This window comes from Amia ocellicauda, chromosome 14, assembly GCF_036373705.1.
Source record: "Amia ocellicauda isolate fAmiCal2 chromosome 14, fAmiCal2.hap1, whole genome shotgun sequence".
In the NCBI taxonomy this organism is placed as follows: Eukaryota; Metazoa; Chordata; class Actinopteri; order Amiiformes; family Amiidae; genus Amia; species Amia ocellicauda.
In genome coordinates this window covers 17,926,793-17,948,357 of record NC_089863.1, presented here as the reverse complement: position 1 = coordinate 17,948,357, position 21,565 = coordinate 17,926,793, and the positions used below count along the sequence as shown (strand labels likewise).

At 43.5% G+C, this 21,565-nt stretch overlaps 1 protein-coding gene across 1 annotated transcript; it reads left to right on the top strand.

Annotated features, from left to right (window-relative positions):
- The first annotated feature begins 2,844 nt into the window (after positions 1-2,844).
- On the top strand, positions 2,845-8,957 carry LOC136767776 (perforin-1-like). The gene is made up of 3 exons (XM_066721771.1): positions 2,845-2,924; positions 6,119-6,676; positions 7,197-8,957. Exons 2-3 carry the CDS (start codon positions 6,147-6,149, stop codon positions 8,392-8,394), a joined length of 1,728 nt encoding a protein of 575 aa, XP_066577868.1. The 5' UTR covers positions 2,845-2,924; positions 6,119-6,146; the 3' UTR covers positions 8,395-8,957.
- The last annotated feature ends 12,608 nt before the right edge of the window (positions 8,958-21,565 follow it).

Here is a 21,565-nt window from a genome sequence, read left to right as displayed (position 1 = left end):
GCCAGGACAGTGTGAAAGACAACAGGGCCAGCACTGAAGGCAGGTTTCACACACCCAGATTAGCACTGGTATCGGATTAACCAATGCTATGTTAGGTAGGGTAGTCCAACACTATTGCTAATTGAGATCTGTGAGCCCAGCTGTTAGGAGACAATTAGATTCTTTGTGGTGTACGTAATAAAACAAACAAAAAAAAAAAAAAAACGAATTAGGAGAGAGAATCTTCAGTTTAAAATGGCACAGAGAAGGTAACATAGGATGCAAGACTACACTACTAAGCAGAACTGAATTTTACAGTGTCAGAGTACAATGGCTATACCTGCCATTATCAATTAGTGCCTATTGCCCTCTAGTGGATAAAGCTCTGATATGCAGCACTCTGATGAACTACCAGGGCACTTACCACCCTGCCTCCCAGCCCACAACATGGACTCATTCAGATCAGCTTCCTGGCCAACAACCACACCATTGATCTATTCTTCACCCTGCACAGCCTGCTGGAAAGGCACTGGCCACACCTAAACTTCTGTTGCTTCTGTACAGTGTTCAACCTGTTATTTTCATTTCATATGTGACTTGTATAAATAAATGTGTGCACTTTGACAATAAACAATACACAGAAAACATGTTGGGCCAGGCTACATATACTAAAACCTGAGAGAAAATGCCCCTCGTTAAGAATCCAAAGAGAAGTAAGTGGCCCACGGTGATATAACCCATTACTTTCATTGCTAAATATTCAACCTGTATAAACAAATGTATGCACTTAATGGCAAGGTGAATAAGAAGCTGATCGAATAAGAATCAAATTTCACCCTCATATTTCACGCAAATCATGATGTGGACAATGTAGTTCAGTTGTGGATTCTCCCAACTCCACGAAAAAGCTATCGAGGTGGAGGAGTATACTTCTTCATCAGTGGAATTTCCCCACCTCAAAAGTGACACCTGTGTAGCACAATGATTTAAAAAATAAAATCATAAACTGCCAAGATGCTCTCATCCTAAAATTGCAACCCACTAACAACCATTCAGTCAGCAGTCAAACAGTAGTAAACAAAGGGGCAAGGAGGCAACTGAAGATTAAAGCATAAAACCCTAGGATTTTGAAATATTGTCACAATGGCATGGGTGATTATGCACACTGGACAAAAGGCGAAACCACCCCAAATTAATTTGTAATGAGGACCCCAAAACATGAGGAATTTTAAATATTATCAATGCTAGTAGTTAGATATGCTTAAATGGTATGTGGTGAACTTTTGTAGAAACTCCAGTGTGGACATAGTAGGCCTATCCATAATTTCCCAAAAGATTGCATCATAAGGCGATGTTTGGGTTAAATCTGTTCAAACAAAAATAAAGGATTTTCTCAGCTTTATTTTTTGATTTGTGGGGATCATCACTTGACTGTACCCTGTCTGTACCCACTCTACTGCTGGTAAAAAACAAACAGAAGAAGAGGAACAGGATAATCCCAATATGAGGGGGTAAATTATAAATGTTTCCTTCAGCAGAGTGGCTTGCTTTAAGCTCTCAATATAGAGCAGAATCTCACACTGTGCTAATAATAATTTAATAATACATACCCAACTCCAGACTATGTCCCATCACAGCAATCTCTTTCAACAGACTGTGATGACAACAAATTAAACTTGAGTGTCATGTTTGTTAAAAAAAAAATTATAACATGTAAATACTGATATAATGATATAACACTTACCCTAAACCTAACCCTGTTATACATGTGATTAACATAAGAACTCAGATGAAGTGCATGCCATATCCATGTGTTTATACTGTGCTATTCATATATTAATTCATGAGTTATACCTTATTGTAAAGTGTGACCCACAGTTCTCTAAGCACGGGCCGTGACAACAAATGGTATATAGACACACTGATTACACTATATAACACAATTTTTGTTCCTGGGTAGCAAGTGTTATTTCCTAATTTCTTATGCCTCAAAAGTATAGAAAATGTCTATTATTCCCCACAAACTTTGCTTTTGTGACCAGGACAGTGATATTTTGAAATTTAAATATTTCCAATGAGGAAGTGGGCAAATTTGTGTCTTTTTGTTCACATAAAGTCAGAAAAAAACAACATATGAATCCAAATTAACATGTATTTATACTGAAGTAATACAAAAATGACTACAAAAGATTTAGAAGTGAGAAGTTTTTTGAGATTTACGATTATACCGTATAATCGTAAATCTCGAAAAACTTCTCACTTCTAAATCTTTTGTAGTCATTTTTGTATATCTCACTTTTGTGGCATAAGCAATTATGAAATAACACTTACTACCCAGGAACAAAAAAATAATAATTGTTACACAGTGTTATTTTAGCTTTTTGCTGCAGATCGTTTTTACATTTTTATTCCACATTTTTAGTTCAACCCACAACTCCACTGTCACCTTTACACTGCTTATTTTTTATTATTATTTTGAATGTACAGTTCTCTGTGAGATACTACTACTACTACTACTACTACTACTACTACTACTACTACTACTACTACTACTACTACTAATAATAATAATAATATAGTATTTTTTTTGTCAATTTATAACTAGTATCACAACCACTACTTGACAAAAGCATGAGCCAAATAAAATAATATAATAAAGAAACAAACTACAGGTGGGACATTCTCTACTTGCTAATTCTTCCCATGCCTTCAGAATCTACACCCCCTAACCATCCTCATTCTCTCGACTTCTCCTTATATAGAGTTGAATCTCATTCTGAGGAGGGCTGTGTGTTGACTGGCAGGTGTCAGTGCTCTGTGGTTTGCATACAGACCTTTTTAAACAGCGCACTGAGCTGAGAGCTCACACAGTCTGTGGACAAGAGCCTCGGTTCACAGCTAGAATTGTTCTGGGTGCCCCAGTCTCAAGACTATCAGGCCAAAAGGTAAGGTGACATTATTAATATTATTATTATTCCTGTATGCTCTTCACTAGCATCACTATTCACTAAAGACTTTATAATCTGGTCAGTAAATGTGATGATTTGGGAAATGTCCAAAGAAATTGGAAAGGTTCATATTTAACTAAATAAACAAACAAACAGAACAGATATTTTAAATAACTGTGTGCTTTGTATTCAAAATAAAATAAGAACAGAACAATTTGTATGAAAGGTTAGTATGGTTACTATAAAAATAAATACATGTTTACTTTTTAAAAAGAACCACACAAACTAACAAATATACTATAGGTACTATTGGGCGATACCAGAATGTTGCTCCACAATACCAATACTAATTTTAGTATCACGATATTCAATACACGATAGCAAGAAACCTTAAGCAACAGTAATAAACAGAACAGTAATAAAACAAATTGAGTTCTTAGTAATTTTGAAATACTTTTACAGTACTCATATTAATATTTTTCACCATATTCCATTAAACCAAAAAATAATATAATGTTTTACTGTTTTGATAAGTTTTTTTAAGAAATAGTATGGAATTCAACATGCCTATCTTCTTGTAGGTTGCAAAATAAATTACTTTCTTGTGCTGATAACACAACACAAACTGCACATTTTACAATTAAGTGCAGAGTCCCTCTGAAGAAAGGGAAATAATTTGTATAATTTGTGTTGATGTTAATGTATTGATCACAATTAAATAAATATAAATATTTTACAAGAAGTTAATCAAATAAGCTACAGTTGTTTCACTAGTGGTAGTTTTTTATTATCTGTAAGAAACACAAGCATTACCACATTTATTTTGTTTGTTTTAAGTTGGCTGTGTCTGGGACTTCAACATGATCTTAAGTTGTAATTGCATTTCTACTAAAAATATGTATTTTAGTTTTGGTGAATTTTAATAATTTTCTTTGCTTTTCAATTGCATAATTTTCAAGTATACTTAACCCAAACACTAATTCTGCAGTAATGTGGCCTGTAGTACACATATTGCTGTGCTTCTCTCCTCCAATTGCTAGCAGTGCTATAACCTGAACACTGTGTTCTTGTGGTGTGTACTCAGGGCGCCATAGCCTTTTGGGAGATTTGTTTGTGGGGCCCCCATCTAGCTGTAGAACATTTTAGTGGTGCCGTGTTCATAAAAAAAATGTTTAGGTAAAACTAACAGACACACAAAGAGTTAAAGAGTGCACATACAGTGAGGGAAAAAAGTATTTGATCCCCTGCTGATTTTGTACGTTTGCCCACTGACAAATAAATGATCAGTCTATAATTTTAATGGTAGGTGTATTTTAACAGTGAGAGACAGAAAAACAAAACAAAAATCCAGAAAAACGCATTTCAAAAAAGTTATAAATTGATTTGCATGTTAATGAGGGAAATAAGTATTTGACCCCTTCGACTTAGTACTTGGTGGCAAAACCCTTGTTGGCAATCACAGAGGTCAGACGTTTCTTGTAGTTGGCCACCAGGTTTGCACACATCTCAGGAGGGATTTTGTCCCACTCCTCTTTGCAGATCCTCTCCAAGTCATTAAGGTTTCGAGGCTGACGTTTGGCAACTCGAACCTTCAGCTCCCTCCACAGATTTTCTATGGGATTAAGGTCTGGAGACTGGCTAGGCCACTCCAGGACCTTAATGTGCTTCTTCTTGAGCCACTCCTTTGTTGCCTTGGCTGTGTGTTTTGGGTCATTGTCATGCTGGAATACCCATCCACGACCCATTTTCAATGCCCTGGCTGAGGGAAGGAGGTTCTCACCCAAGATTTGACGGTACATGGCCCCGTCCATCGTCCCTTTGATGCGGTGCAGTTGTCCTGTCCCCTTAGCAGAAAAACACCCCCAAAGCATAATGTTTCCACCTCCATGTTTGACGGTGGGGATGGTGTTCTTGGGGTCATTCCTCCTCCTCCTCCAAACACGGCGAGTTGAGTTGATGCCAAAGAGCTCAATTTTGGTCTCATCTGACCACAACACTTTCACCCAGTTCTCCTCTGAATCATTCAGATGTACAGGCCCGTCTGAAGTTTGCCAATGAACATGTGCGTTCTTGAGCAGGGGGACCTTGCGGGCGCTGCAGGATTTCAGTCCTTCACGGTGTAGTGTGTTACCAATTGTTTTCTTGGTGACTATGGTCCCAGCTGCCTTGAGATCATTAACAAGATCCTCCCGTGTAGTTCTGGGCTGATTCCTCACCGTTCTCATGATCATTGAAACTCCACGAGGTGAGATCTTGCATGGAGCCCCAGACCGAGGGAGACTGACAGTTATTTTGTGTTTATTCCATTTGCCAATAATCGCACCAACTGTTGTCACCTTCTCACCAAGCTGCTTGGTGATGGTCTTGTAGCCCATTCCAGCCTTGTGTAGATCTACAATCTTGTCCCTGACATCCTTGGACAGCTCTTTGGTCTTGGCCATGGTGGAGAGTTTGGAATCTGGTTGATTGATTGCTTCTGTGGACAGGTGTCTTTTATACAGGTAACGAGCTGAGATTAGAAGCTCTCCCTTTAAGAGAGTGCTCCTAATCTCAGCTCGTTACCTGTATAAAAGACACCTGGGAGCCAGAAATCTTGCTGATTGATAGGGGATCAAATACTTATTTCCCTCATTAACATGCAAATCAATTTATAACTTTTTTGAAATGCGTTTTTCTGGATTTTTGTTGTTGTTATTCTGTCTCTCACTGTTAAAATACACAGACCATTAAAATTATAGACTGATCATTTCTTTGTCAGTGGGCAAACGTACAAAATCAGCAGGGGATCAAATACTTTTTTCCCTCACTGTAACATGTATTGCATTTTAACATACACTGTAAATGTTGGTAATAAATACAAATGTAAATAGTGCACTGTGGAATAACACCAATAACTAATAAACAGTTTAGGAAAAAAAACTTGATTGGTGGAGATGTTATTGTGGTTCATTGTGTTTTTTTCCAGTAAGGATATAATAGTGCTCAAAGCGGCAACCACTTTCTATAACAAATTACATATATACGAATTATCAAATATAAATATCGAAATACCAAGAGCGTTACTGTATTTCAAAAGCTGTAAATCTCAGCACTCTTATGCTCCCTACTATAGCAATAATTACACAATTTAATTATGTCAACAATAATTTAAATCATTCTGCCTTCTCCCACACTTTCTCTCTCATCCACAGGGCCCCATCATAATTCAGTGTTCCAGTCATGGGCTCTCTCTGCCCTCTCCTCCTGCTGCCCTGGGCTCTGCTCTCACTGTGCCAACCTGATGTCGTTCTGGGCTGCCGCAATGGAACACGGCGACAATGCCAGAGTGCCAGCTTTGTTCCCGGCTACAACCTGGTGGGTGAAGGGTTCGACATAGTGAGCATGCAGCGGAAGGGTGCCTACGTAATCAACATTGAGACCTGGGAGATGGCCAATGGGAGATGCAGGCTGTGCAAAAACACTCAGCTGGGCAGTGCTTGGCAGAAAGTGCCCCTCTCAGTTTTGGATTGGCGCCATCAGGTCAACTGTCGTCGCAGCCTCACTAGCAAGTTGTACCAGTCCAGTGAGTCAGTGCTGAAGGACAGCACTGATAGCGCCAGCGCCAGCTGGAAAGTGGGTCTGGGTCTAGTGGGGGTGGGTGGCTTGTACGTTGGGGGTACCCACTCTAAATCAGCCAGATTTGCCATGGAAAAGTCAAAATCTGACAAGTACAGCTTCGCCAGCCAGGATGTCCACTGCACGTATTACAGGTGAGAAAGAAGAGTGGAACATACAGGAAACACTGACTGACTGTCTGACTGGATACTACAGTACCTTAAGACTAGAGATAGAGAGAGAGGGAGAGGGAGAGGGAGAGGGAGAGAGATGAGGGGTTGCAAGAATAGAATATAGTTTGTTAAAAATGACCTGAGAGAAGGCAAGAGAGGAAACAGAATGAATTTGGTAAGCACTAGACCAATTGTTCCCAAAGCTGAGGGGCCAATATATAGGGGGGTGCGGGTAGAGAGCTGAAGGGGTAGAAAGTCAAGGAGACAATTTGAGTGAGTAGTAGATGGAGTAATAATAGGTTTAGCATTAGGGGGTTGAAAATGTAAATGGTAATATAAATATGAACATGTGAGATGAGGGGGGACACGAGCTGCACCAGCCAAAAAGTTTGGGAACCACCGCACTAGATGGAGAGAAAGAGAAAAGTCTGATAGTCAAGGAGGGTAATAACATGTTCCACTTTGCATGCATCTCTCTATCTCTCCCTCTCACTCACTACAGTTTCCGCCTGAAAGACCAACCTCCCCTGAACTCTGAGTTCCTCAAGACACTGAACTCTCTGCCCAGGACATACAACAGCCAAACAGCCACTAAGTTCCAACACTTCATAGAAACCTACGGCACCCATTACATCCACAAGGTGAGGCTGGGGGGCCGAGTGCAGAGCATCACAGCCATGCGCACATGTGAGGCGGCCATGAAGGGGGTGACTGTTCATGACATCAAGAATTGTCTGAGCGTTGAGGCCACGGCCACCATCAAGGGCGTGACCGCCAACGCCATGTCAGAGTTCTGCCGAAAGACCAGCAAGAAGCTGGAACGGGGCAAGACCTTCCACAGCACCTTTTCAGATCGCAAGACGGAGGTGATTGGGGGTCTCTCAAGTGTCCATGACCTCCTGTTCTCACCTGAAGGGCCGGCTGCATACAAGAAGTGGATGGATTCCTTGAAGACCCACCCAGATATTGTCTCCTACTCCCTGAAGCCTCTGCACTTGCTGGTTAGGGGAAACAACATCGCACAGGCAAACCTGCAGAGAGCTGTGCGTGAGTACATCCTGAAGAATGCCCTCTCCCGCTCTTGCTCAAACCGGTGCAAGGTTGGGATTCGCAGTGATTCGACCAACCCCTGTCTGTGTAAGTGCCACGGGCAAACTGGCATTGATGCAGACTGCTGCCCCAGCAAACCAGGCCTGGCCAAGCTGGTGGTGATTGTGGAGAGAGCAACAGGGCTGTGGGGTGACTATTTCTCCAAAACCGATGCCTACGTGAAGGTTTTCTACCGCAAGCAAAGGGAAGAGACCCCTGTTATCTGGAACAACGACTTCCCTCATTGGGGCCGGAAGATCAAATTTGACACAGTGGAACTCTCCTTGTCCCAGCCAGTCAAGTTCGAGGTGTGGGATCGGGACAACAAGTGGGATGATGACCTCCTGGGGAAGTGTCAGTTTGACCCGATAAGGGGGAAGATGAATAAGACTTGTGGCCTCAAACATGGCTCCCTGTATGTCTCCATCAGTGTGGAGTGCGCGCCCAGTCTGGGGGGTAACCACTGTGAAAGCTACATCCCTTCACTTATGTCTAAGGACCAGGCTGTCCGCTACGTGGGCCGCAACCTGATGCCCATCCCTGAGCTCTTCCTGAGTGCCCTGCAGAACCAGGGGCAGCTCCGTCCAGCCAACTACACCTTCGGCCATTAGGGCCTCAGTCTGGAAGGGGAAGCACGCGCGCCATCGCCACAAAATTACCCTGAGGAAAGATCCTCAGGTCAGCTGCAGCAAGATTGGCCATCAGCATTGAGAGAATTGAGCATTGAGAGGAAACAGCTTTAGAGACCCCACCCCCAACCGCCATCCTGATCTCCCCTCTCCTGCTGGCAGAACAGGCCGGCCCCCCAGCTCTGACAGCAGCAACACCATTCAGCTGGACACTGTCCGTCCTCTGTGGCCCCTGTCTCTGTGTGTCATTCCAGTCATCCCTTTACTGTTTCCTGTGCATCTCTCTCCCTCTCTTCCCTCTGTATAATTGTCTCCTATCCAACTCACTCAGGGATTCTTTGTGTAGTTTCTTGTATTCAGAAACTGTGTCCCTGCAAATACCTTCATAAACTACTGATTCCAATATGAGGGGGTAAATGATAAATGATTCCTTCAGCAGAGTGGCTTGCTTTAAGCTCTCAATATTTGGCAGAATCTCCCACAGTGCTACAGCAGGACGTCTGTGTTGTGAATGGCTTGGCTACAATAAAGAAGCATTTTCAAAAGGCAGTCTCATCTCGTTTCCATTTCTCTCACAGACTGACGACACTTGAGCCATGGGTCTATTAGTGTTAAAACTGCACTACAGCCACAAGGGGGAAGCAACACCTTGTGCAAGAATACAAGTTGGGAGTCTCGAGTATGAGTATTACAGGGCAAAGATAGAGAGGGTGAACATCTGAGCAAATACTTCCAGCAAGATAATTTATACAATTTTATATCTGCCATATACACTCACCTAAAGGATTATTAGGAACACCATACTAATACTGTGTTTGACCCCGTTTCGCCTTCAGAACTGCCTTAATTCTACGTGGCATTGATTCAACAAGGTGCTGAAAGCATTCTTTAGAAATGTTGGCCCATATTGATAGGATAGCATCCTGCAGTTGATGGAGATTTGTGGGATGCACATCCAGGGCACGAAGCTCCCGTTCCACCACATCCCAAAGATGCTCTATTGGGTTGAGATCTGGTGACTGTGGGGGCCAGTTTAGTACAGTGAACTCATTGTCATGTTCAAGAAACCAATTTGAAATGATTCCACCTTTGTGACATGGTGCATTATCCTGCTGGAAGTAGCCATCAGAGGATGGGTACATGGTGGTCGTAAAGGGATGGACATGGTCAGAAACAATGCTCAGGTAGGCCGTGGCATTTAAACGATGCCCAATTGGCACTAAGGGGCCTAAAGTGTGCCAAGAAAACATCCCCCACACCATTACACCACCACCAGCAGCCTGCACAGTGGTAACAAGGCATGATGGATCCATGTTCTCATTCTGTTTACGCCAAATTCTGACTCTACCATCTGAATGTCTCAACAGAAATGGAGACTCATCAGACCAGGCAACATTTTTCCAGTCTTCAACTGTCCAATTTTGGTGAGCTTGTGCAAATTGTAGCCTCTTTTTCCTATTTGTAGTGGAGATGAGTGGTACCCGGTGGGGTCTTCTGCTGTTGAAGCCCATCCGCCTCAAGTTTGTACGTGTTGTGGCTTCACAAATGCTTTGCTGCATACCTCGGTTGTAACGAGTGGTTATTTCAGTCAAAGTTGCTCTTCTATCAGCTTGAATCAGTCGGCCCATTCTCCTCTGACCTCTAGCATCAACAAGGCATTTTCGCCCACAGGACTGCTGCATACTGGATGTTTTTCCCTTTTCACACCATTCTTTGTAAACCCTAGAAATGGTTGTGTGTGAAAATCACAGTAACTGAGCAGATTGTGAAATACTCAGACCGGCCCGTCTGGCACCAACAACCATGCCACGCTCAAAATTGCTTAAATCACCTTTCTTTCCCATTCAGACATTCAGTTTGGAGTTCAGGAGATTGTCTTGACCAGGACCACACCCCTAAATGCATTGAAGCAACTGCCATGTGATTGGTTGGTTATATAATTGCATTAATGAGAAATTGAACAGGTGTTCCTAATAATCCTTTAGGTGAGTGTATACAACAGGTAGAAACATGTCTGTCTATGGTCACAACATAAGAACATAAGAAAGTTTACAAACGAGAAGAGGCCATTCAACCCATCGTGCTCGTTTGGTGTCCATTAATAACTAAGTGATCCAAGGATCCTATCCAGTCTATTTTTAAATGGGGAGTTTGTTCCAGATTCTTCTTCTGTGAGGAAGCGTCTCCTGTTTTCCATCTTGAATGCCTTAAACATGCCTGCACCCTCTCCTGTTGTGTAGAACCTCTCAGTGTAGGTCAAAGTTGTGTGTGTGTGTCTGTGTGTGTGTCAGAGAGAGCACTGAGCTGACACCAGTCTTGGCCTCCAGCGCTGTTAGACTGATGTCACATAATAGGGGTCTGCAGGCAAAAACAGAGGCAGACAAAATACAAAAACCAACAGTAGATTCCTGGACTTTGTCAGAAATGAATCCAATGCTGTTAATTAAAGGACATAAAGAGGCAACTAAAGCACCACTTAAGTTTAACCATTTTGGAAAGGTTTTAAAAAATATATCAAACTCCTCCAGTGGCAAGTACATTAAACTCTACAGCAAGTAACTACTTTATACAGTATTATCTCTAACCAAACTAAACACAAAGAAATTATAGAAAACCACATGCTAGTAAAAACTTAATAATAATAATAATAATAATAATAATAATAATAATAATTATTATTATTATTATTATTATTATTATTTCTTGGCAGATGCCCTTATCCAGGGCGACTTACAACATAAGTGCAAACAATGTGCAAAAATACAGGCATCAATCATTACAAATTCAATTTAGCTAAAACAGCAATTCAAAATAATACATTTTACAAATTCCAATTTACAATTTACACAAGTACAGTAAGTGACTTCCTACATCCTGGACAGTGAAAGCTAAGTGCTGTCAAGATGTAGGGTCAGAGTCAAGGGCTACGGGAAAGGGAGCAAGGAGGAAACAATCAAGAACGCAAGTATAATAAAACTGTGAAGTGCTATCTAGCAGGGATAGAGGACTAATATTACAGTACTGTCGGAAAAGATGTGTCTTGAGTAAGCACCGGAATGAGGTCATTTAGGGGCCAGGGATGAGAAGGAGCGGCTCTGGAGGAAGGAGAGTGGAGAGGAGGCAGAGTTAGTCTTCTGGTACTGGAGGAATGCAGTTGTCTGGAGGGGATGTATGGAGAGACAAGTGTCTGAAGGTAGCTTGGTGCAGTGTGGTCGAGACAGCGGTAGGTGAGGGTCAAAGTCTTGAACTGAATGCGTGCCGCTATCGGGAGCCAGTGGAGGGAGCGGAGCAGTGGAGTAGCGTGTGCGAATCGTGGCAGAGAGAATACCAGACAAGCCGCAGAGTTCTGGATGAGCTGGAGCAGCGGGTAGTAGATGCAGGCAGGCCGGCCAGGAGGGAGGTGCAGTAGTCCAGGCGGGAGAGGACCAGTGACTGGATGAGTAGCTGACAATACTCCACCCTCTCCCATCTCCCATCACACCGAAACCTCCCACCGACCAAGCTTCCTTTTCTTCATTCTCACCTCTCTCAGATGCTGAAGTTTCTGCTCTCCTCCTACGTCACAAACCCACAACATGCGACCTGGACCCTCTCCCTTCTCATCTCTTCCAAGCAACCGCTCCTGATCTTCTCCCCTTCATCTCCTCCCTCCTCAACTACTCACTCCTCTCTGGCTGCTTCCCCTCTGCATTTAAACAAGCTGCTGTCATCCCACTGCTCAAGAAACCAACCCTTGATGCCACCTCTCCTCAGAACTACCGCCCTGTCTCCCTACATCCCTTCCGCTCCAAGACTCTTGAGCGGGCGGTCCACCGTCAGCTCTCGGACTTTCTGTCCCAACACTCACTCCTTGATCCTCTGCAATCAGGCAGCCTTGCTCGGGCGGCCTCCCTCTCCTCAGTCCTCATCCTCCTTGACCTCTCTGCAGCATTTGACACCGTTGATCACTCCATCCTCCTCTCCTGCCTCGCTGACTTTGGGATCTCTGGGACTGCTCTCACCTGGTTTTCCTCCTACCTCAGTGACCGGTCCTACCAAGTGACATGGCGCGGCTCCTCATCCACCCCCCAACCTCTCCTCACAGGCGTTCCCCAAGGCTCCGTCCTGGGCATGCTCCTGTTCTCTCTCCCGCTCCCCGGGCCCCCTCATCGCTTCCCATGGGTTCTCCTACCACTTCTACGCTGATGATGCCCAGATCTTCCTGTCTTTTCCCTCTTCTGACCCTCTCATCCCCTCACGCATCTCTTCCTGCTTGTCTGCCATTTCCGCCTGGACGCACTCGCACCACCTCAAGCTCAACCTCTCCAGATCAGATCTCCTCTTTTTCCCCCACTCTTCCTCACCTTCTGCTGACCTCCCCATCTCGATCCCCTTGGAATCCACCACACTCTCTCCTTCTTCTTCCGCTAAAAATGTAGGAGTCACCCTCGATCCTGCGCTCTCCTACACCCAGCACATCACCACGCTGACGCGCACCTGCAGATTCTTCCTGAGCAACATACGCCGGATCTGTCCCTTCCTCACCGACTACTCAACTCAGCTACTTGTCCAGTCACTGGTCCTCTCCCGCCTGGACTACTGCAGCTCCCTCCTGGCCGGCCTGCCTGCATTTACTACCCGCTGCTCCAGCTCATCCAGAACTCTGCGGCTCGTCTGGTATTCTCTCTGCCCTGATTCACACACTCTACTCCACTGCTCCGCTCCCTCCACTGGCTCCCGATAGCGGCACGCATTCAGTTCAAGACATTGACCCTCACCTACCGCTGTCTCGACCACACTGCACCAAATTACCTTCAGTCACTCGTCTCTCCATACATCCCCTCCAGACCACTGCGTTCCTCCAGTGCCAGAATAACAACTCCTCTCCACTCTCCTTCCTCCAGAGCCGCTCCTTCTCATCCCTGGCCCCTAAATGGTGGAACGACCTTCCCACCGAAGTTAAAACAGCCCTTGACCTCATTCCGGTGTTTACTCAAGACACATCTTTTCTGACAGTACTTATAATATTAGTCATTTTAATCCCCGTTAGATAGCACAGTTTTATTATGCCTCTTGATTGTTTTCCTCCTTGCTCCCTTTCCCATAGCCCTTGACTGTGACCCTACATCTTGACAGTACTTAGCTTTTACCATCCAGGATGTAGGACCTCACTTACTGTACTTGCCTGTGTAAATTGGAAGTTGTTATTGTATTATAATGTATTATATTTTGAATTGCTATGTTTTATGTAAATTGAATTTTGTAATGATTGATACCTTTACTGAACTGTATTTTTGCACTTTGTTTTGCACTTATGTTGTAAGTCGCCCTGGATAAGGGCGTCTGCTGAGAAATAAAAATAATAATAATAATACAATTGTGCAAAAATGCTAATCTCTTTATTTCTCCTACAGGATGAGTTCATCGCAACCAGGAAATTACACTCTTATACCCACTTAGATGTTAACCCTAGAACATGTAATCTATACTTCTTAATTTATCATGTATTTCTCTTTCCTCCGTTGGAACTCAGACTTCAGTAAGTAACATCACAGAGGAGGATCTGGTACAACATGAAAGTTAATGGCTTGCTTCTCTTGATCTCATATTTACAGGTGATAGAGGAGGAGGACAGTCTTGGAAACAAACCCGCAACAAGAGGACAAGGAGGAGGAGGAGAAGAACAATGACTACTGTTAGCAGGAATAATAAAGTCCTTTCTACAGACCCCAATCTTGATGTTCTTCAATGTCTCTACTATACACAAGTGCCAGTGGTACTTAGTTTCATTGCCCAGGAGAGCCCATCTCATGTACTCCGGCAGCCGTTCGCCAAGTCATTCATCCACTGCAAGTTTATATAAACTTTTATAAATATATAATGGCTTGTATCCCTCTATCTCCCGGTTCAGCGTTGACTACTCACTGACTTTTATCCCACTTGCCTCAGGTAGGGAAACAGGTGAAGGTGACAATCCCACCCACTGGACCTTTTCCCATCCCTGACACCCTTGCGCTCACTCACAAAATTAATTTCCCCCGTTCCCAAAAATCGCTGCGGTTTAACCCCCAAATTTGGCCTCTGAGATTGGTGTACCGGTTCCCCCTTAGCCCAGAAGTTGTCTAGCAACACCTCATTACTTGCCCTTCCAGGCCCCGTGTCACGCCCCATACCTAACTCAGGGTCCACAGTGGGAGATGGCTCTTCCACAGGTGCAGTTTTTATGGGTTAAATGTCCCATAATGGAAAGGACCACCAACCTAATGTGAAATCTATTTGTCCCTGTTTCCTCTCATTCCCAATCACTGGAGCAACTTCTGTGTCTACTAGAGTCCCCCGAACTTGACACATAATGCCGGTGGCGGATATGCATCATTCATTTTTGCTCTTCCCGACCTATACTGGACCTTTTCCCCCCTACCACCACTATAACCACAAACAGTTCAGGAACCCAATGTGATGCCAATTTCCTTTGTGCCCTTCATCGGACATTTTGCAGCGGAACCCACTCCCTGGATAAAAATGGCACACTTGCCACTCCCCAATTTTGGCACTTGCTGTCCTGGGTCTGTCGCACTTTCTTAGCAGCATCACAGTAAGCCTGGTGGTGACTGGCTACCCACCCCTCCAACGTTCGTGGCACTGTCGTCGACAAGGCTCCAATGGCCACATCCACTGGGAGCCGCACCTGCTTACCAAATATCAGAAATAAAGGTGAGTAGCCAGTCTCCTCATGTATGATGTCATTATGCATGTGTACTAGTTCTGGTAGTTTCTCAGCCCATTGATTCGGCCGCACTTAAGGTGACTAACAGGGAAAGCAAAGTGTTACCCATTTCTTTGCGGGTGGTAGGAGGTGCAACTCGAAACCCTCCCCTCTACCACTGTGAAGGCACTCAAGGCAGCCAAAATGCTGTATTACCATCTTCCACAAGGCCTTGACTGTAGTCTGGGCTGTCTGGTCCCATACAGGGGCTGTCCAAGTGAAGCAAGAAAACAGGTGCACCATAACCAGTATATAAGGAAAATGATCAACAGGCCGATAAGTAATCAATGGCCACGAGCTCCAATGAGTAAGATGTACTTAAGGGGACCATGAGGGTTCCTCTTTCTGACCACACCTTGGCCCAGGAACGTTGGGGGCACTCAGCTACCCAGTGCTTACAATCCTCTCCCATTAAATTGTAACGATCACCCTGCCTGACTGTTAAGCAGCCACAATGTCCTCCAAATGGAGTGATTACTGAACCACTTTATAAACAGTTAAACTATATCAGCAAGGGTGACAAACCGCAAACTCAGGGACGTCAATTGTGTCAATTCTTAACCATTTATTATGGGTATTCAGGATGACAGAAACGGAAATAGGAAAGAAACCATTAAATAAGTATAGAAGATAGGACAAGAAAAATACTGCAGAGTACAACTATAGGATAAGGATAGAGAAGAGATTTTAATTGATATATGGTAAAGGACTTGGTAGAATGTAGAAAAGTACTAGGAATATAACAGGAGAACTGAGATAAATGGGATTGAAATGGATGCAGTCCAGGAATGCAATTGGGAACAGGTTGAAGAAAAGTAACAAAGTAAAGGTGAAATGAACTTTGCTGCAAAGTAACAAAATAAATTATAAAAAATAATAAAATAAAAATAATAAAAAAGTCTTGATGAAAATGATAAAGAAAAAACATACCAATGTCAACAGAATGGAGTGAGCAGAAGTCCAATGCAAATAGCAATGAAGGTTGAGGAAATTGATCGGAAAAACTGAGTATTGCAATGGTCTTGGGAACTAATCCAGGAATGATGAGTGAAGACGAATGCAGCAGTTGTGAGGAAAGTCCAAAATAAGCCAAAACACAAACTGTAAAACAACACTCAACAGGATCCCACTAGACAAAATAAACAGTGCTAGTAGAAACAAAAAACAAAGAAGTATGTGATATCTGAACACACTTTTATAAGGATTGATCAAAGTAAACAATAGAAATAGGAAGAATTGAGAAAGGATTGCAAAAAACAATGGAGTCACCCATTTAATGAGCTGATGGGGGAGAGATAGAATCAGAGGATGGTGGGAAGTAAAGTTTTTACCTGGCCAGGCTACCGTCTCTATTTAAAGGGACAGGAGGGTGTTTAACCACCCACTTGTGTAACATTGTGAGTGTTATACCATGCCACAAATACCTCTCCCGAAGCACAGACAATATCCATGTACTCCGCGCGTGACCGGCAGCCTCGTGTTACTTCACCCAGATTTTTGTTCTGTGCACTCGCAGGGACCACTATACTTTCATCTGAGGGGATCACCCTTCAACTAAGATGGCCTTCTACAGAGCTAATGGTGACCACTCCTGTAAAACCTGCTAGGCCTCCTAGGGCAAAGTACGATAGACCTCTGTGGGAGGGTGCCGTCATTTCCCTACCAACTGCCTTACCAATTGCATTGTCTTTGACCTGCCAGTGAGCCCCCCTCTCACCTGGGACTCAACCCCTTCCTGGGTATCTTCCATTACTTCCTGCACTCATGTAATAACTCACCCAGCCTGTTCCGCTAGGAGCTTGGATAGAATATCTGCATTCTGAATATGCTTGCTGGGCTGATGCTTAATATAAAAAGGTATAGCTTGCGAGCTGTGCCACCTATGCTGTTGAGCAGCCCCCCAACCATGCTGTGCTGAGGTGCACCAACATTTTATTATCAGTGACCACAGTGATTGACATCACCCAGCACCCAGCCTAGCATTAGTGTACAGCCTGAAAAGCAAGGGGATAATAAAAGGGGCAATAAAACTAGTTAAAAAACCCACCAGCTAGCTTAAAAACCACTTCCCCAAATCTAAAAATAACAGCAACCGTATAACAAAATTCCCTCCAAAAATTCACAAAAGCACAACTGCGTGGAAAGGTCCCACTCCCTTTCAGTGTGACACCAGGACCCCGTTGGCCGACTGGGACCCTGACAAGCTGCAGGTTTAAAAAAAAACAAAAAAACAAAACCACATTAGTTTAAAATTCCCAAATTGCACAATGCCCAAGTACTTAAATCACCATCTCTTTCTTTGTTCACAGATGCCGCACCATTTCACGGCTGTCTGGGAAGAAAGCAGGCAGCTTTGGAAACCCAGCACAGAGCCCATTGACTCTAGGGGTTAAGTGTTCTTCCCTTTATCTCTGTCTATGTTCCCAGGGTTTTCCGCTTTGTAATGGTTTATAATCCTTCTTCAGGAGTTCTTTGCCATTTTCCCAGTCTCCAATCATCTGCTTTACCTGCAGCCTGATTGCTTCCATTTAGTACCCACACTATGTTTTATGCATGCTGTGTTTCAGTTGATTGCTTCCCTTGAATGAGGGGAACCTCAGCCTTTATAGGCAGTTAGAGAAACAGGGGCACAGGTGAAAACAATCAATTATTTCATTCCAGGTAAGTCCATGTGGGAATGGTGGTGTGCAACAGACAAAGAAACAATAACCCAATCACCCAATTAAGTGAAATATAATAAAAACCACACAAAATAAACATGAGAAGCAATGCTTCGTTATACATAAACAACCAGTGAATCAAAGTGCACAAAATACAAAAGAATAATAGTAGTTAAGAAAAAGGAAAATTTGATAATTAACTAATAAGTGCATTAATTATGTCCCTCACGGCCCACCTATGACACTAGCACTACTGCACCCACCTGTCTTTCTTCCACCACGATGGCACTCTTTTCACTGGCACGTTAATGAAACAGGCTTGTCAATTCCTGATAGTCAAACAGCGATTTCACATTCACTATCACCCCCAAAGTTCTGGCCTAGTGGAACACACTTATCACACACTGAAGGAGAGAGTTTTTCGAAAACACCTCACACACTAGGCAAGGGCTGGACTGTGGGCTTATATGTGTATAAACTTTGTGCATCGTTCCTCTCGCACTACACAGCTTTCCCCTTATGAGCTGATGATGGGTCTTGCTATGGCCTTGCCACAAGGCATTTTTGGCCCCACTGATTCTTCAGAACCTTTCAAAGACTGCTTGAGCTTATGTCTTCGCTCTAGGCCAGCAGCTGCTTTCTCTCCATGCTCATATTCGGGAGGCATAGCTCATTCAGGGAGGATGCCATCACTCCTTTCTTTGGGCTCTTCTGTTATGGTTTGCATCACCCCTTCTTGAGCTGGTCTTCGAGATCATTGGTCTGGTCCACACACCATCCATTTGGCCACTGACACCAGTGTTTGCATGGATGGTCAAGATGGAGGGTCCAGATGGAAACATTGGACACAAGTCAAGCTTCATCAAGGAAAGAGTATATATAACTGCCCATGCTCTCAAGATCTGATAAATTATATGATGAACGACCACCTGAACCATGGTCCACAGACAAGTCTTTCTTATCGCAGATTGGACTCACCTCCCAACAATGCTTTGGCTTGATGGGATGGAGGGCTAGTACTGCCAGGAACATTGCACTGATCCTATAGTGTGCCTCAGATGCACTGACACCACGCTGTTTAATTTAACCTCCTGTAACTATGAAACTACAATATCATGCCCTTCACTGCATGACACACCACCTAGTGGCATCCTCCATGTAGGCCTCGAAAAGACACTCGTATATGACCCTGTCATGATTACACTCCAAGTAGAATGTTATGACTGCTGTCAGTGTGCTATTGGTTAAATTGTGTTCTGCTCATCCTGCGGCAGTACATTGGCAGCAGAGCAATACCAAAATTAAGTGAGAGCCTACAATTCACACAGTTACTGACCCATTGCCAAACACAGTCTTGTAGGAGATTTGGGAGGTGCATTTAGAAATGTAAATTCTGTTTTCTATTCTGTTAATGTGGCGGCTGACAGAGGTTATGGGCAATGGGTTCTTTCTCTGGCATAACGTATGCCCTCACTGCCACTCTTATGACAGGAGAAGCATTTGAGCACTTGGATAGCATCCCAGACACCATTACTAACATAACACGATCAACCTCTGATTGAAGGGCATTTGATATGCTCAACCCAGGTCTTCTGAATATGGTAAGAAGAGACATATTACATATTTGTATGGGGACTCCTCCCTTCTATACTTCTACTGATTATTCTCTGGCTTTCCTTGCTGATCTCTACTCAAATAATGATCTCTGTCCCTTTCTGTTCAACTGATGATCATTTCTGGTTTCTCCTCATCCACTCTGCAGCTACGTCTTCCCAAACCTTTCCCGATGCTTTCAAGTTGAAATCACTAAGAGCAGTACATGGTCGCATGGGAACTACTGGCTACATGTTGTCATCCCCACAAAGCATTATGACAACAACTACAGACTGTTGCACCAAAACTGTGTTTTTCATCATTTGTTCTTTTTCCACTCTCCAACCCTTGAGAAACACGTCTTCTGCCATCATCACCGTACTTCCCCTGAAGGGTGGCATGGCGGCTATACAGGCGTTTACTACACAATGGTGCTTCCTGGGTTCCTTGCCTACTTATAGGTTCGGCCCACTGAGATCCCCCGCAAAACCAAAAATGACACACTGGTCCTTGGGGACCTTGTCATCCACGGGCGCATCCTAAACAGTCTGTTGACTGCACCTTGGTGGTATGGACAATTGCCAACTGACAATACACCTGTCGCCCTGGCACACAGACTGCTTGCTGCCACTTTAAAGAGTTTGCACAACTCCGTGTTCAAACCCAGGATGGAAATAAAGCATGTCCAATACAAGGTGCAGCTAGAAACTAGAAAGGTCAAGGCCGTGGAATACTCTTGGTGGGGTTGGGGAGGGAAGTCTGTATTGATCAGTTGGTGGTCTATTGTTCAGATTATTTTTGCTGTTTCATCTCTGGTGATGTTTTTACTTTCTATCTGTCTGTTATCTTCTATGCACCTAGAATCTGGCATGTGTCCTCTGTTGTAGTGTCCCAGAAATACATGAGATTACAGTTGTACCCAACTGTAAGAAATAATGACACAACCACACATTTACTCTAACACTTCACATTATACTCCTTGATAATGACCTACATGCATTTTATTATATATCCTCTAATCCACAATCAATAATCAAGCACCCGCCTATATGGGAGGAATTTTTAGTTTTTGCTTGTTTTCCCTGTGTCTGTGCTAAGGTATTATACTATAGTTCAACCCTGATAGCCAGAAGAACAAAACCTGACCAGATTTCACCGGCAATTTGGGCTTGATACATCATACAAACCCCCTTATATTAACATTACATATGCCTTAATTTTACCCCAACTATATATTGGTCTTCCTGACCAGTTCTCAGGCAGAAACTGAATGTCCAGTCATCATGGGACAGACATGTGAGCCGGTTATCTTCTCTCCTGCCTGTACTTTGTAACTTTTCTAAGATTGTTCTTGAGATTGCCTCTCAAACAACTCTTCTGTGCAATTGCTTGTAATAAATTCCTTTCAATTTAAAATACATCTCTCTCTGGATTATTTTGACTCTTCAGCATTCATATTAGTTTTATTGCTTCTCAAGAAACCCAAGAAAAATTGCAGACATTCACCACAAATGTAAAATAGATTTAGTATTTTTTTCAAAACAGGAAGGGGTTCAGAATTATTCACAGCTATTTTCACACAAATAAAGTGTCCTCAGAGCTGTTTGACTCAATTTCTGCAAATGACTGAAAACACATTCTTGGAGAGAAAAGGAGCATCTGTGAAGGTCATATTATACCAATGAAATGCTCCACAAATTGAACTCCAAACATCTTGGAGAGATAACCACAGTTCTTTTGTGGATTTAGGCAGCCTCCTCTCTCTTCATGTAATCCCAGACAGACTCGATGATGTTGAGATCAGGGCACTGTTGGGGCCAGACCATCGCTTCCAGGACTCCTTGTTCTTCTTTACGCTGAAGATAGTTCTTATGACTGTCACTGTATGTTTGGGGTCATTGTCATGCTGCAGAATAAATTTGGGGCCAATCAGATCCCTGATGGGGCCTCCCTGATGGTACTGTATGATGGATAAGTATCTGCCTGTACTTCTCAACATTGAGGAGACCATTCATTCTGACCAAATCCCCAACTCCATTTGCAGAAATGCAGCCCCAAACTTGCAAGGAACCTCCACCATGCTTCACTGTTGCCTGCAGACACTCATTTGTATACCACTCTCCAGCCCTTCGGCGAACAAACTGCCTTCTGCTAC

What these genes read in the sequence shown, in the direction of transcription:
- LOC136767776 (XM_066721771.1), top strand. Translation starts at nt 6,147, where the DNA reads ATGGGCTCTCTCTGCCCTCTCCTCCTGCTGCCCTGGGCTCTGCTCTCA. An exon ending in GTCCACTGCACGTATTACAG is followed by an intron (nt 6,677 to 7,196) that starts GTGAGAAAGAAG and finishes CACTCACTACAG; the next exon opens with TTTCCGCCTGAAAGACCAAC.